The sequence below is a fragment of the Schistocerca piceifrons genome, chromosome 2 (genome assembly GCF_021461385.2).
Source record: "Schistocerca piceifrons isolate TAMUIC-IGC-003096 chromosome 2, iqSchPice1.1, whole genome shotgun sequence".
In the NCBI taxonomy this organism is placed as follows: Eukaryota; Metazoa; Arthropoda; class Insecta; order Orthoptera; family Acrididae; genus Schistocerca; species Schistocerca piceifrons.
Window position 1 is genome coordinate 701,780,097 of NC_060139.1, and position 16,934 is coordinate 701,797,030.

The 16,934-nt window shown below is 39.6% G+C and overlaps 1 protein-coding gene across 2 annotated transcripts in view; it reads right to left on the reverse strand.

The window, feature by feature from the left end:
- The window catches only part of LOC124775098 (ralBP1-associated Eps domain-containing protein 2), a 136,410-nt gene extending 127,659 nt beyond the window's left edge, over positions 1-8,751 (reverse strand). Inside the window, exon 1 of one of the 2 annotated variants that reach the window (XM_047249915.1) lies at positions 8,323-8,751. In XM_047249915.1, coding sequence (XP_047105871.1) covers positions 8,323-8,472 — 150 coding nt within the window. In that variant the 5' untranslated portion in view covers positions 8,473-8,751. The remainder of the gene's footprint in view (positions 1-8,322) is intronic. The other variant, XM_047249916.1, reaches the window with a different exon arrangement.
- Between the last annotated feature and the right edge of the window lie 8,183 nt (positions 8,752-16,934).

Here is a 16,934-nt window from a genome sequence, read left to right on the forward strand (position 1 = left end):
CAACAATACTTATGTGCACTTAAAAGCATAATGTGGTTTTCGGTCTATTTTTAATTAAAGTTTCATTGGCAGCAAACAACTGGAAGCTGGGATCCCTACATACAATCAATGCACTCTTCTTTGTCATGATAACCATAAAACAGAACTTTTTTTTACACAGTTACAGTTAACCAAAAAGATCAGTTCTCTCTATGCACACTGAGAAATCTCTCTCATTGTATTTAACAACAATATGGAAAGTATAGATTGCTACTCAGCACAGTAAAAGCGCACTAATGATGTTAGCGACTTTTGCGTTGTGTGTTGCAGTTGGCAGCAGTGAGTGCTGAATCATGGGCAATAAACATGACGAATGATCAGTACGACGATTAGATAGTATGATGGAAACAATGAGGGAAGTGTTCGATACCTGTAGTCAAAAAGATGTGGAGCGTATTAAATTATGTGATAGCTGGACTGACGAATTTTTGGTAGGTGGGTTGCAGCATCTTATCTTGGATGGAGAGTCATCGTTAGACATGGAAGTAACGTCAGATGTGCCCCAGGGAAGTGTACTGGGACCCTTGCTGTTCATGTTGTACATTAATGACCTTGCAGACAATATTATTAGTAAACTCAGACTTTTTGCAGATGATATAGTTATCTATAATGAAGTGCTATCTGAAAGAAGCAGCATAAATATTCAGTCAGATAAGATTTCAAAGTTGTGCAAAGATTGGCAACTTGCTTTAAATGTTTAGAAATGTAAAATTGTGCACTTCAAAATAAATAAATAAAGCATAGTACCTTATTACTTTAATATCGATCAACCATCACTGTAGGACTTGGCCAACTCATACAAATACCTGGGTATAACACTTTGTAGAGATATGAAATGGCATGCTCACATATACTCAGTCACAGGTAAAGCAGTTTATTGGTATAATAGTGGGGAAGTGCAATCAGTCTACACAGCAGCTTGCTTACAAATCACTTGTGCAAACAGTTCTAGAATACTGCTGAAGTGTGTGGGACCCATACCAAACAGGACTAATAGGGGATACTGAACATATACAAAGAAGGGCAGCACAAACAGTCACAGGTCTGCTTGAGCTGTGTGAGGGGTGTCACAGAGATACTGAAGGAACTGAATTTGAAGACTCTTGGAGAGAGATGTAAACTAACACCAGAAAGTCTGTTAACAAAGTTTCAAGATCCGGCTTTAAATGATGATTCTAAGAATATACGACAACCCCCTATGTAACCCCCCCCCCCCTCGCCCACACACACACACACACACACACACACACACACACACACAAGGATTGTGAGACTAAGATTAGAATAATTACAGCATGCACAGAGACATTCAAACAATCATTCTTCCTATGTTCCATACATGAATGGAACAGGAAAACACCCTAATAACTGGTACAGGGGGACATACCCCCTGCCATGCATCTCACATTGGTTTGCAAAGTATAGATATAGATATAGATGGAATATATTGTGCAGTACATTTTCATAATATAACACAAAATATTCCATAAAATTTAAACTGAATCCTTAGTTTCCTGTTCAGCAACAACCTTGGAATTGGGACATTTTAAAAATGCAAGGTTTCGAAATGATCATCAAGCTATGCTACAAATTTAGTCCACTGCCACAGCCAGTTTTCCTCCATTCACACTTGTTGGCTTCACCAACTCACAACCAAACTATAACATTGAAATTACGAAACAATATCCTGAGAAATCCTGCCATACTCCAATAAATGCATTTGACTGGATGTGAGTGAGTTTTCTTCTGCAGTGAGCATATTTTCACTCAATACTTCCCAGTGGCATATCTTACAAAGCAATGCAGCTATGGTCAGATAAGCAATAATTCAACAGGAACATATAAAAAGTTGAACTGTACATTTTGCTGAAATTTGTTCAGGGACCTTTACGGATTCCTACAGGTACCATACATGCTAGTATGTATACTAATATATCTAATAGTATTTGTGGTTAATCACAAAAGTGAATTTACAATGAGCTCTGCAATTCACAATCACAATACTAGAAGTAAAAATAAATTTCACACAGACTGCGCGTCAGTATCTATGGTTGAGAATAGAATTTTTAAGCTGGTGTAACAGACTAGAACACGTCGGCAGTAGACATCAGGCTGGAGATAAAAGTTTTTTGATATCAAACGATACGTAAAACAATCTCTTTATCAAACCACCTTCAATTTGGTTGGTTGGTTGAAGAGAGGGGGGAAGGGACCAAACTGCTAGGTCATCAGACCCTTGTTCCGAATTAAGCAATGCCACACGGGTGAGAATAAAACGAGAGATTAACAACACGGACCGGAGAGAAAGGAAAACCACAAGCAACACATTAAAACGTCCACACTAAAAGCGTTAGGGTGGAGGACACAGAGGGACAAAGGACATGCACTAAAACTTAAATCAAATGGTAAAACCTGTCCTCACGAATAAAATGTAAAACTAGATCAGCCAATGAGGCGCTGTCAGATAAAATTAGCGGCAACAAGTCCGGTAACCGAAGATTCGTCGCAGGGCAGTCAAAGTGGGACAGTTCACCAGAATATGGGGCACTGTCAAACGTGCGCCGCATCAATACTGAGGCGGGTCTTCATGGCGCAGGAGGTGGGTCACACAAGCGTGGCCAATGCGGAGCCAGCAGAGAAACACAAAGTCCCTGCGAGAGGCCTGCGTGGAGGACTGGCACACATTCATAGTCTCCCTAATGGCATGCAGTTTGTTGTGCGTACTGTGACTATGCCATTCCGTCTTCCAAAGCCAAAAAACCTGGCGGCGTAATAACAAACGCAGGACAGTTACTGTAATGCCGATCTCCATAAGCGGTTTCTGTGTAGTCTGTCAGCAAGTTCTGACATGTCCTGGGGTCCACACAAACACCACTGAATGACCGGACTGTACCAGGGCATAGATGGACTCCTGGACGGTCACTACCAAAGGATGACAATGGTAGCACTGGTCAATAGCTTGTAAGCTGCTCAAGGAGTCAGTATACAGAAGAAACGACTCCACAGTGCATGAACGGATGAGCTCAAGAGCACGAAATATAGCCACCAGCTCTGCAGTGAAAAACTGCAACATCGGGCAAGGAATGCTGTTCAATATGTCCTCCATGGGCATACGCGAAACCTACGTGACCATCAACCATCGTCGTAAACCACTTCATGGCCTCGGTACATTTGAAGAATCGAGAGGAAGTGACGACAGAGAGTCATGGGGGGAACTGAGTCCTTTGGGCCACATGAAAGGTCCAGGTGAAGCCCCGGCCTAGGTGTACCCCATGGAGGTGTACGCGAATGGACCTTGAGTATAGGTGGTAAAGACAAGGACTATCTAAGCGATAGAAAGGATCGGACACGAACTGCAACTGTAAGCCCTGACCTGGGCCACCGATGCAGGAGATGAATCACTGTGGGTGGGAAAAGGATGTGCAGGAGAAATACAAACATGTGCAACGTAACGGGTGAGCAGTTGTGCATGCCTGACCTGCAATGGAAGGACTCCACTACAGTGAGAGGATTGTCAGTAAGATAAAGTTCCAACATTGGGGCCAAAAACTGGAAGCCATGGGCTAGTACCCAAGACTGCACTTTGGGGATGGCTCCTTGTAGGCACCGCTCAGCAACACCAGTACTGGTGGAGCTGTACGAAATGCAGAAGTCTTCTGCATACGGAGAGGGTGAAAAGGACAGCCCTACAGCAGCTGCTAGACTGTTAATGGCCACTAAAAATAGAGGTACACTCAATACTGAGTCCTGAGGGACCCCATTCTCCTGGATATGGGGAGCGGTGGGGGAGGGGGGGGGGGGACTATGGGAGGCACCAACTTGGACATGGAAAGTACAAAGTGACAGGAAATTTTGGATAAAATTTGGGAGCGGAATTCAGAGACCCCACCCTTATGATGTGGCAAGGGTGTGATGTTGCCAGGTCATGTCATACACTTTTCGTACATCAAAAAAGATGGCAACCAGGTGTTGGCATCTGGAAAAGGCTGTTCGGATGGTAGACTCGAGGGACACAAGATTATCAGTGGTAGAGTGACCCAGGCAGAAACCGCCCTGGCACGGAGCCAATAGGCCACGGAGATGAAATAGCTGCAGAGGAGAAAATTGTAAAAGACAATGCCTTGTAGAAATCCTCAGATAACACACAAGACACTGTACTTAGTCTACAAAAAGCGAAAGAACAAAAATGCAGGAAAAAGGAAATAAAGTCATCTAAAAAATTATATTCATAGAAGGTGCAAAATAACTAAGCAGCAATAGCTAGAGGAGAAATGCAAAGGGGTAGAAGAAGTTACAACTATAGACAGTGCTACCTAAAAGAAAACTCAAGAAACCTTTGCAGGAAAGAGAAGCCTCTGCATGAATATCAAAATCTCAGAGTGCAATCCAATACTAAGAAAAAATGGGAAATGGGAAGCAAAAACACTGGAAGATGGAAGGAATACAGAAAAAAAAGCTGTACAAAGGAAATGAACCAACAAATATTATCAGGTGAGATGAGTAAGTAGATGAAGATGAGATGGGAGATATAATATTACGAGGAAAAAATTGACAGAGTGCAGAACAGTTTCAGTCAAAACACAGCCTCTGCAGAGTTAACAACGTTCCCTTAATTACTGATATCCTTTTCAGAACATACCAAGGCAAAACAGTACTACCCGGTGTGCAAGATATACAAAACAGGCAAAATCCCTCAGACTTGAAGGAAACGCCAATTATTCCAGTTTCAAAAATGCAGGTCCCGACAGGCGAGAATATTGCCAAATCATGAATTTAATGTATCATGGTTGCAAAATACTGACACAGTTATTTACATAAGAATGGAAAAAACTGGTTGAACCCGACCTCAGAAACAATCAGTTTGACTTCTGGAGAAATGTATGATCATGCAATGCAATACTGACAATACGGTTAACTTGAAAGATAGGTTGAACGAAGGCGAGCTTGTGTTTATAGCAATTATAGATTTACAGACCATCATGTCTCTCAATCTGTGCATTGAGCAAGCAATAAAAGACACCAAACAGAGATCTGGAAAGGGAATTAGAGTTCAGAGAGAAGGAAGAAAAATTTAAGTTTACGACCACACATTGCAAAGGACTTGGAAGAATACTTGAATGAAGTGGTTAGTGTCTTGAAAAGACGTTGTGCAATAAATATCAACAAAAGTAAAACATGGGTAATGGAATTCAGTGAAATTAAGTCAGTCAATGGTATTGGAGTCAGATTAGCAAATGAAACACTAGAAGTAGTAGATGGGTTTTGCTATGTGGGCAGCAAAGCAACCGATAACAGCTGAAGTAGAGAGGATACAAAATGTAGACATACAGTAGCAAGAAAAGTATTTCTGAAGACAGAAATCTAGTAACTTTGAATATAAATTCTAGTGCTACAAAGTCTTTTCTAAAACTATTTATATGGAAGAAAGGGAAACATGGGGAATAACTAATGGAGATAAGAGGAAAACAGAAGCTTTTAAAATATGATGCTGCTGCAGAAGAATGACAAAAATTAGTTGGGTGCATCAGAATAGTAATGATGCGGCACTGAATCAAACTGGGGAGAAATGAATGTTATGGCAGAACTTAACTAAAAGAAGTTATCAGCTGACAGGACACATCCTGAAGCATGAACCAATAGTCATGGTTAAGTGGGGACCACTGGTTCATTTGGTATGTAATGTTCCATTACTTTAACAGCATGTGAACAATTCCTTTGATGGTAAAACAAATGTTGCATTTTCAGCCAGTTTTTTGTGTCAATAATGAAACAAGAACAGAAAATTTGAATCTGGGCAGAGTTAACCAAAATTAAATAAGAATAATGGTTCTGGATGATCAGTTCTACCTTGATAATCCAAAATTTGGCTTAAAAAAGCTGTCTAAAAGGAGTATTACAAACAATATTATAGATGAAAATTAACAGCTTCTACTTTTTGTTCACCTTCCAACTTAATGAAGTTACATGACAACTTGCAACAAGTGTGCAGTATGCTTAGAATACACTGTAGGAGTACAGTAGATTCAGTGCACATTAAAAAAAAAAAAAAATAAGCATTAACAGTTTCCAGTACATACGTAAATGAACATGTTGAGTTAATAATTTTACAATGGCTTATTTGTTGTGCTTCTGATCATTAGCACAAACAGTACACTTTGCATCTAACTACAGGAAGAATAATAAGTTTGAGGAGGCAACTCATTCATTAAATGAAAAGATTGTAAGTTTCTACATATCACATTAGTAATGCCTAACTTAATATTCATATGTGGACAACAAGAAATCTGTGTAAACAACAAGAATGCATCAATACACAAGAAACAACCAAGTACTGTGGATTTTACAATTTTATGTCTATTGACAGCTGTATAAAAGGAGTAAAATAAATAAATCTAAAATTATTACAGACAAACTAAGATTAATCACAGTGTACCTATTTGCAATGATTATTGTCTATACTAATATATTCCATCTTTCACTCCACATTCTTCACGACCCTCTTCCACTATCGGGCCAACGTGTAGCCTATTAATTTGCATGTGGATCAATGACTCAATGAGAAAGTCAAACCTGTAGACTAGTTTTAAATTGTGCCTTGCTTCTAAATGTTTAGTTTCAAGTCCCCCCCCCCCCCAACCCCAATTGTGATATCAATACCACAAAAAGATATCTGAGGCACATAAACACAATATCTTTGATATGTTGACATATACAAAAGGGTCTGTCTGAGATGTAATAATCACGTGTCTTACACTCAAGTGTACTTGTGTCTTATCATCATCATCATCATCATCATCTTTAACAGTTTCCAGCCCCAAGCTGGGTTTGTTTGGAACATAAGCCTCATCATCTAGTCCTGTTTTCCCACCATCTTTCTGTGTCCACTCCGGTCCAGTCCTTACTGTTCTTTTAACACACTCCTCTACACCTTTCAGTCACCTGTCCCTCTGTCTTCCTCTTGGTAATTTTCTTTGTATCTCCATTTCATGTATCTTCCTGGGAATCCTCTTGCTTTCCATTCTCTTTTAATTGCCCATACAATCTTAACCTTTTTCTATCCTGCTTTGCAAAGGTTCCTCTTTCAATACTCCCCTTTCATTCCTCATACTATCTCTCCGTTTTACTCCTATCCTACCTCTGGGGAACTTCATTTCAGATGCTTGCAACCTGCTTACATCTTGTTTCTTCATTACCATGTTTTAAATGTATTGGCTAAGTGTTGTGATTTAGTAATTTCTATACATTATATCTTTGCTTTTTTGTGGGACATCTTCATTCCAAACTAGGCTCCTACCATTTTGCAGGAATGCTTCTGAGTGTCTTCTACATTCACTGATCACTTTCTTCCACTTTCCTCTTAATACTTGTATATATATTTTGAACTATTTATTTTCACTAGAATCCTATTACCATGACAATCTCTGCACCATTATGAGATGACCCTTCAAGGTTGAATAAAAATAAACAAACAAATGTGTCTGGATGATGCTAGTAGAAAGAAGGTTCTACAACAACTACAGCCTACTTATATTTGATCATCATTGTAAAACCATTCCCAAGAGAGTACTTCATATGTTCTTGGAACATATGAACATGAAATCACTATTAGTAAGTATTGCACCACATTTCCTTCTAGAGATCTGGAATCAAGGCTTTCAAGCCTATATTTTTTAACAGGTTAACACTTTTCTCCCCACATCTACAGTATATCACATCCAGTCCATAATCTTGTCTTGAAGACACCCCTTGCTCCTATAGCAACAGTACATAAAATTGATTTCTTCACAAAAACAGTGATACAATGCCATATTAACCAAGGGAATGTGTAGGCAACATACCTTAGTAGTGACCAGAATATTTTGTATCAAATAATGATCAGGACTTCATTGATATTGTCCAGACAGTAGGAAACAGGAAACATGTCTATTATCTTACACAGGATAAACATCATGAAATACCAAAGGAAATGGTACCAATGTCCAGTTCCCTCTCATTTCATATAAATCTGCTTTTGCAAAATTATTAACACTACGAACAAAATTCACCTACAAATTAGCCTTCACTGTGAACACAGCAATACAACGACTTCGCAAACGCGTGAGCAGCAGCAACACAACACGGAAATATTATGAATGCTTAATGACAGCCAAGTCCCTATGAGCAAGCAATCAGGAACCGAAATTAATAATCACTTACCGTAACGTTCAAACAGCAGCAAAGATCCATTCTCTTTATTTTTGTGTATTATATTCCAAGTAGAAGACACACAAAATGTGAACATACCTGTTTCAAGATACCAATAGGGAGATTTGCAGACTTAAACAGTTCGGCTGCTTTAGACAATGGTATTTTTCCTGTATTTTCTAAATCACAGCATGCAAACAAGTCACCAAAGTACCGCTGTTCACTTTCAGTGAGCTGTATATCTTCCATTTTCTAAAGAAAATTATTTGTCCATATCCTAACCGTGCAACAGAAACTACGCCGGTTCATAAACCAAAACACAGTACATCCCAGATGTTCTCTACGCTGCCAACATACATAACACCTAATTGTCACCAGTGCCGGTAACGTACATCCTCACTTTACGAACCACTCAAAGCTAAAACACAATTACCTTCACCATTTTCGTTTTGCCTCTTTACAGGAATGCCAAATTAAAGCCATTAATTCACAGTCTCACACGCTTATTATTGTCATCTTTGACGCACACTATCTGACCCGAAACCATTGCGTCAAAGCGCTTCTCCGTCTTGATTTTCTGAGCATCCTGTTCACATCGAACAACCTTCTTGTGTCAATGTCATCAGTACACTTTTTTTTTTTAACTACAGCGATGCCCGATTTGTACTGTCACATCAACAACAATGTGACGTGCGTAAGAACAGCACAAAATAGTAAAACTTGAACAAATCAAAAAGGCAACAACACAGTCTATTTGTTGCTATATGTTACATTATCACATAACTAATGAGGAAGTATTGAATAGGATTGGGGAGAAGAGAAGTTTGTGGCACAACTTGACCAGAAGAAGGGATCGGTTGGTAGGACATGTTCTGAGGCATCAAGGGATCACCAATTTAGTATTGGAGGGCAGCGTGGAGGGTAAAAATCGTAGAGGGAGACCAAGAGATGAATACACTAAGCAGATTCAGATGGATGTAGGTTGCAGTAGGTACTGGGAGATGAAAAAGCTTGCACAGGATAGAGTAGCATGGAGAGCTGCATCAAACCAGTCTCAGGACTGAAGACCACAACAACAACAACATTCCTACTGTAGAATGATCTATAGCATTGTGCCTATAATATAGAGAAATGATAGAACTTTCTGAAGCACAGAAGCTAGCAAAAAGAGCAATCAATCATAAAAGGTACACATACAAACAACGAGTTAATCCTGGACTAAATCACATACAGACAGTCGGGAAAAAATATTACGCACAACTCGTGCACTTATCCTTGTGACTATGAAACGTATTTCATGAATGGTAGAATTCTAAATTGGCATCTACACTCCGCACGCCACCTTAAGGTGAGTGGCAGAGGGTACTTGTGGTACCACAACCTTTTCCTCCAGTTTTCATGTTTCATTCATGAATGGTGCGTAGGAACGAAAATGGTTGTCGGTAAACCTCCGTAAGACATTTAATTTCTCTGATTTTCTCGTCCTGATCATTTCGTGGGACGTGTTTGGGATAAAGTGGTTTGCTGCCTGACTCTTCCTGCAACACAAGCTCTCTAAATTTCAACAATGAACACCTCTATGATTCACAACCCCTCTATTGTAGCTTCTGTCACTGGAGTTTGTTGAGGCTCCCCGTACGGCTCTCCCACCAAGTAAACAATCCTGTAACGAAACACACCGCTTTTCATTAGGTCTTCTATATCTCCTCTATTAAATGGTTCAAATGGCTCTGAGCACTATGCGACTTAACTTCTGAGGTCATCAGTCACCTAGAAGTAATTAAACCTAACTAACCTCAGGACATCACACACATCCATGCACGAGGCAGGATTCGAAACTGAGACCGTAGCGACCGCTCGGTTCCAGACTGTAGCGCCTAGAACCGCACGGCCACTCCGGCCGGCTTCCTCTATTAAACCTACTTGGTTTGGTCCCAGACTGTTGAGCAATACTCAACAATCCGTTGAACGAATGTTTTGTAAGCCAATTATTTCGTGGAAGAATTACGTTTCCTAAAGATTCTCCCAACGAATCTCAATCTGGCATGTACTTTACCTGCTATTTGTTTTATGTGGTCGTTCCGCTTTAAGACGCAGTGGATTGTTTCACCTAGGTTTAATTACATTAATTACTGTCTGCAGTGGTATACCACCTGTACTGTAATCGATCGGCCACGAACGAGACCCACTGTCACAGTAAGATTGCCGACTTCCTAGGTCCGCGGACATATAGGAAGCTGAGTTAAGGCTCCATGAACGAAGTCATTAGAACTCTTACACGGTTGATAAAGAAGTCTTCAACCGAGGAGAGTGCTCAGAAAGTCCTGTTGAGTTCGGTTGGCCTATTAACGAGACATTTTAGATTACCACACATTCACAAAGAAAACATTCTACTGAGACCCGTCTTAAGTACCATTGGTTTGCTCACCTATTTAATTGCCAAGCTCTTGACATCACTTGGAACAGACGTGGGCCGATTGGGCTCTGTTATCAATAATTTGGCAAATTTCTTCAGGAAACTGAATGGGAGTTCGAGGACATAGCAGTTTCGATAAGGTATCGCTGTTTACTGCGGTCCAACTTATGGAGGTGCAGGAATAGTTGAACCGGATGTTTCCTGCCAATTTGCAGAAATGCTTAAATATTAGCTCATGACTACATTTTTCAAATTAAACCATGAGTCACGACCATGCACTTCAAACGGAACTATGAGTTTCGTGAACAGATGGGTGGTGTGGCTAAGCGGAGCGCCTGAGGCTACATTACAGCAAATTTATTTATGAAATAATTCGAAGAACAGATATTAAAAACTGCCAACAAAAAACCGAATATACGGTTCCGTTATGTGAACGATACATCTGTGCTGTGGAGACTTATCAGAGAGGAATTAGGTACAGTGTTGCTGAGTTTGACTACAAAATCTATTTTCAGTTGTTAATTTCACCAACATACATCAGTACATATACAATGATCTTAGACACCTCTCCACAGTGAGAGATTAAGATCAATGAAAGAGGATAAAGCATGCAGATGAATAGATTGTGATTACGGTGGTCGTAACAAATGTATGACATTCTGTATATGACAAGACTACGACTAAGTGCCTACTACTTTATGTGTCATATATACTAAATTAAGAATTTTTTTTACATCGAGCTAAGGATTAAAGAAGTTAATGATTTATTAATAACCTGAATACAAAGCATTGATGTTAAGGATTTCTCGGAATTCAAACATAACCATCATTTGAAAATATTCAAAAGGATGGAAATGCGCTACACCGAAAGAGAAAAGTGAAATATCAGGGTGGAAGAAGGTACTAGGAGCCAGATCAAGAATTTTATTAGTATAGAAGAAATTTCTATTTAGCCTCAGGTAAACAAAATGAGTGAATATATTATTAGTAACGTGACTATGTGTCTTATTAATCATTATTTTATTGTTGTGTTTTGTTTTCGTGGCAAACTGCAAATGTTCCATTATGACTTGGATATTTTTTCCACTAAGTTTTCACACAAGAGAGGTCGGATATCTGGAAGGGAAGCATTATTTAGGTTTTACAATCACACAATGGTGCTGATGCCTACACTGTGTGTAAATAAAGACATAAAGCCAGTTTTCGACAGGTGTGTATTACTTACACGTGCATTACCCCACCACCACTCTCAAGTAAACTTACATGTGGAAACACCCCACTCACACACGTTCATGCCAATTTATGTGTAAGTTACAGATGTTAAAAGGCGTTTATCTTTCTTGCACAATGCCACTTCCCCCACCATCGCCTACAAGCGGCAGCATCTGCCGGTAGGTGGATCTGCTCTCATTCTGCTCTGGTTCATTCAACATCACAGATCTAAAATCGTTTGTTTATGTATGTGAAAAGTTTTAGCGTTAAGCCAAAATAATGGGCCTAGCATTCAACTAGGTAAATACATACCGTAAAATGGGACACATAGAAACAGTTTTCAAGAAAATTTGACAATTTTAAAAAGAAATACGAACATCAAAATTGTATGGGATGGACAAACAGACAAGGTGAAAAGGGACATGTCGAAATCGGTTTTGAATCCAGAAGAATAAGAAAAATAATTATCTAGTTCAAAAAGGTTTGATTCAGGTTTCATTCAATACAGAAGCTAAGAATATTGCATGAATTGTGTTTATTATTCTGTTTTCCAAACAAAAATTGTTATGTTACTAATTACTTTATTGTACTATTAAATTGATGACATTGGTTTCTTTGTTAATACATCAAGTCACCGAGATCATGTTGAAAAATGGTGTCCTTGAATCTGTAAGTCCTACCCCAAAAGTAACAAAGAGCCTTTGAACAACATCTGCTTAACTACAAAATGACTCCTCATCTGTTAAAATAAACGTACTAAATCTGCTCGTTTTTGAAAAAAAGTCAACATAAGTTTTGCCTTCTAAATAACTAATTTCACATGCATAAAACCTAAACAATTGCTTACTTTTTTCATATACTTTAACCACAGCATAATCTATTGGGTCGAGGACAGCGCCCAGCGGTTTTTCATTTCCTTCAAAATTTTTGTTTTCTTCTGAATAAACACCGATGATTACTGTTTCTGTCCACCCCACAAATTCTGGGATCACAGCTCTACATTTTCAATTAGTCGACACATAAGTTAGGCTGGAGTATACTTTAAAACTGGACTGTTGACTTATGAAACACGGCTGGAAATTTGCTTACCAGATACATAAAGTAATACAATTTATATCGGTACTTACAAATAAAGTTCTAAGTAAGCAAATTAGGCACTACATTTGATGTTTGTCGTAGAGTGAACAAAACATGAACTGAGAGTGTCATCGGGTTTGAAATTCAGAATTTCCCTATTAGATTGGTTCAGTACCAACCTAGACAAACAAGTCTTTGAATGACATTCACATTTGTTATCCGACACAATAACTTATAACTTTCTTGCAAGTGTCGTTTCTATTCATTCCACAGTTTCTTTTCAGTCAGGCAGCAGTAGCCTGCCGTGACACAAGCAGCAACAGGGAAGTAACCGATTTTGCGACTTTTACGAGTTCCTAACCAGGAGTGAATTGTATAATATCATCTGTTTGCCTTAATAGTTTAGTTTCTTGTGTTTCTGCGTGTTCATTTAATATCAAATAGCCGCATTTCTCGCGTTTTTGTTTGCGTCGGAAAGTGACTCGGTTTTGTGATATATTACAAATTCCTAATCGGGGCAAATTATTTAGTTTCACCTGAGTGCTTCAGTAGCTAGGTTTTTGAATCTCTCTGTGTTAATCTAATTTATCAGACACAGTTCCTGCGTTTTCGTCAGGGGCTACAGTAGAGTTGCACAGCATGTGCCGATAGTCCGTTTATCTGCAAAGTTTAGTTTTCCATGGTCTTTAGTATGGACTGGGACTGCGATTGCTATGTGCGGATGAGAGCCGAGTTGGTGACACTTTGATCTCGGCTTTAGGCTGTAATGGCTTCGGTTACACAGCTTGAGGCTGCAGTGGATGGCACCAATGTTGTGGGCTAGCTGTGGGGATCCATCAGACGTCCAGCACAGCCGAGTCCTCCGATTGGTCCTCACCGGTGGACAGCCCAGTTACTGCTCGCACTGAGGTTGACCCCTCACCTGTGGTCGAGTGGGAGGTCGCTCCAGGACGTAGCAGGTAGCAAAAGACTTCCCAGGCGGCTGATCATAAGGCCAAACAGGTTCCAGGCGCTGCCTCTTGCTTACGCTGTTGATGAGCCAGACGCTGTCGGTTGTCCTGTTTCAGAGGAAACCTCTCAGCCTGCGAGATCCAGACAATCACAGAGGGTGGGATTATTGATCGTTGAGAGCTCCAACGTTATGCTCGTTATGGGGCTCCTTATGGACACGGCTGCCAAGAAGGGAAAGAAAACCATTGTGCACTCTGTATGCATACTGGATAGAGTCATTCCAGATGTGGAACGGGTCCTTCTGGATGCAATGAAGAGCACAGGGTGCAAACTGCAAAACGTTTTAGAAAAGATATCTGAATGATGCGAAAATTGGCAGTTGACCCTCAATAACGAAACGTGTGAGGTCTTCCACATGAGAGCTAAAAGGAATCCGTTAAACGTCGGCTACAGGATAACTCGGTCAAATATAAAGGCCGTAAACTCAACAAACACCTAGGAATTACAATTACGAACAACGTAATGGTTATAAAGAATAATTATTAAATTATTCACGATTGCTGACACGCTGCAATGTTAAAAGTTCTCACAAACAACTTAAATTGGAAGGTACATGTAGAAAATGTTGTTGGGAAGGCTAACCAAAGACTGCGTTTTATTGGCAGGACACTTAGAAAATGTACCAGATCTATTAAGGAGACTGCCTACACTACGGTTGCTTGCCCTCTTTTAGAATACTGCTGCACGGTGTGGGATCCTTACCAGATAGGACAGATAGAGTACATCGCTGGACATCATTAAAAGACAGGCGTTTTTCGTTGCGGCGGAATCTTCTCAAGAAATTCCAATCACCAACTTTCTTCTCTGTATTCGACAATATTTTGTTGACACCGACCTACATAGGGAGAAACGATCACCACGATAAAATAAGGGGTATCAGAGCTCGTATGGAAATATGTACGTGTTGGTCCTTTCCGCGCGCTATACGAGATTGGAATAATAGAGAATTGTGAAGGTGGTTCGATGAACCCTCTGCCAGGCACTTAAATGTGATTTGCAGAGTATCCATGTAGATGTAGATGTAGATCCCATTCTGTGGTCCTTCTAAAGTGGGAAAATGTTCTTGGTCAGCATAACAGGAATATCAGTCTAGCAGTCACCAGTTCTTTACGATCATTTATCGGTAATAATGTAACACACAATGATTTGAATTGGTGAAATGGATTAAAAAGAATTGTAACAAACTGTGGGGGCTTATTAGAGGAAGCAAAGGAGGCTGGACATCCTCACTTTTTTGTAGTATAAGTATTAGTAGTAATAACAGTAATAATTATTTTTACAATAAACTGTTAAGCAGTTTTGTCAATAAGCGCAAAAGGTCGTTAACTTGTGTTATTTCTTCTAAGCCAGCAGCACTAGTGTGAAAATCGTACTGCAAAAGCTTAGCTCTAACCTAAAGCGGACAGAGGTACGAAGCAAGAAAGCAAGACACAAGACAGGCTGCCTATAAATGCTCAGTTGACATCACTCCCACAAACAGGAAAGGGGGTACAGGCTGCCTTAGCAATGCTGCCACATGCCTCCGTCTCACGAGAGGACAGTAGTCGTGTTGCTGCCTGTGTGTGTTTCCTTTAAGGCTGTTGTACATGCGACCAGTAAGGGCAGTCAGTTGTGACAGTCAGAAGTCGACGCCACCAGTTTACTAGCCAGCACGCTTATTCACGAAGCCAGTAATAGCGTCCAATATTTTCTCATCTGTGACTGCCAGTGTGTTGGTAGAGGTGGTAGAGTATACGGTGTTAAGTGTTGGTTGGTGAAAAATATGGAATGTGACAATGATACTGAGTTTGAGGAGGCGGTTGATGAAGTGGCTGGTGAAATTGTTGTAACTTTAAGTGAGGATGTGAGAGCCATTTTAAATCAGCATAGACTGTGAGTTAAGGACTGAATAGGTCAAAGAGAAACCCTTGGAGCATATCCACTTTGTTTCATGAACTCTCAGTGTAAGATGCTTTAGAATATGAGAGGCAATTGCGAATGAAAATTTGGAACAATTTTAAGAGCTTTTGAACGCAATTGACACACAGATAGCCAAGAGAGATACTATTATGAGAAGTGCAATAATTCCCAAACAAAAACTAGAGGTCATAATGTGCTACTTAGCAAGTGGTAACAGCTTTCAGTCTCTAGCACTATTATTTCGCTCACCAGCGATTCAAGATTCATTCCTGAAGTTTCCTTGTCATGTGGATTAAACACTACTTAAAGGTACGTTTTACTAGTTGATAATTGTGTAATTTGGTGAAAGAAGAAGTTTAGAAAATTGTCTAGGCATACTTTATATTATATGTTCAGACCAAAACTGAAAAAGTAAATTAAAAATAATTTAATTATTGAATTGTTTTTATGTAGCTTAGAAGTTTGAGCAATATAAATAAACAAAAAATAATTATGTTATAATTTTTAACTGATTATTTAATCATTATTATTTGGGATTTTTTTTATCTATAACCGTCTATTATGACACTCTGACAAGGCAAATAAAAGATTCATCAGGTTTTTTCTGAGGTATTATAGTAGCCAAAAATGAAATATTACTTTATGAAGACCTTGACTCAGCTTTGACTTCTGGAGAAGCTACTGAAGATTTCTGTATAACATTTCATCAACCGTGAATAGGTCTGAGTTCAGATTGGTAAGGTCTTCCTCTTCATCTGACAGATGCAAAGATGTACTTCCGTATTGTGATGCAGAAGTAACTGGTGAATCTGGTGGCAAGTGCTTTAGCTTTTATTTGGTGGTAAGGTTCTGGAATTTTTCTTGCAAGATCGCAGATTGTTGTGGCGTAGCAAGACAGCCACGCCATGGAAGTAGCCGAAAGGCACGCGTTTAGTTCATGCAGGCAAGGGGTAGGTCTGTAACAGGATACGTAATGAATGCTATAAAGAAAAGTACGTAGATTCTGGAATACTTAACTTTAATCCATCCTTGGTACATCGCTATTTACGATATAAGTGAGACTCCATAGATACATGCAATGTTACTAATGGCGCCT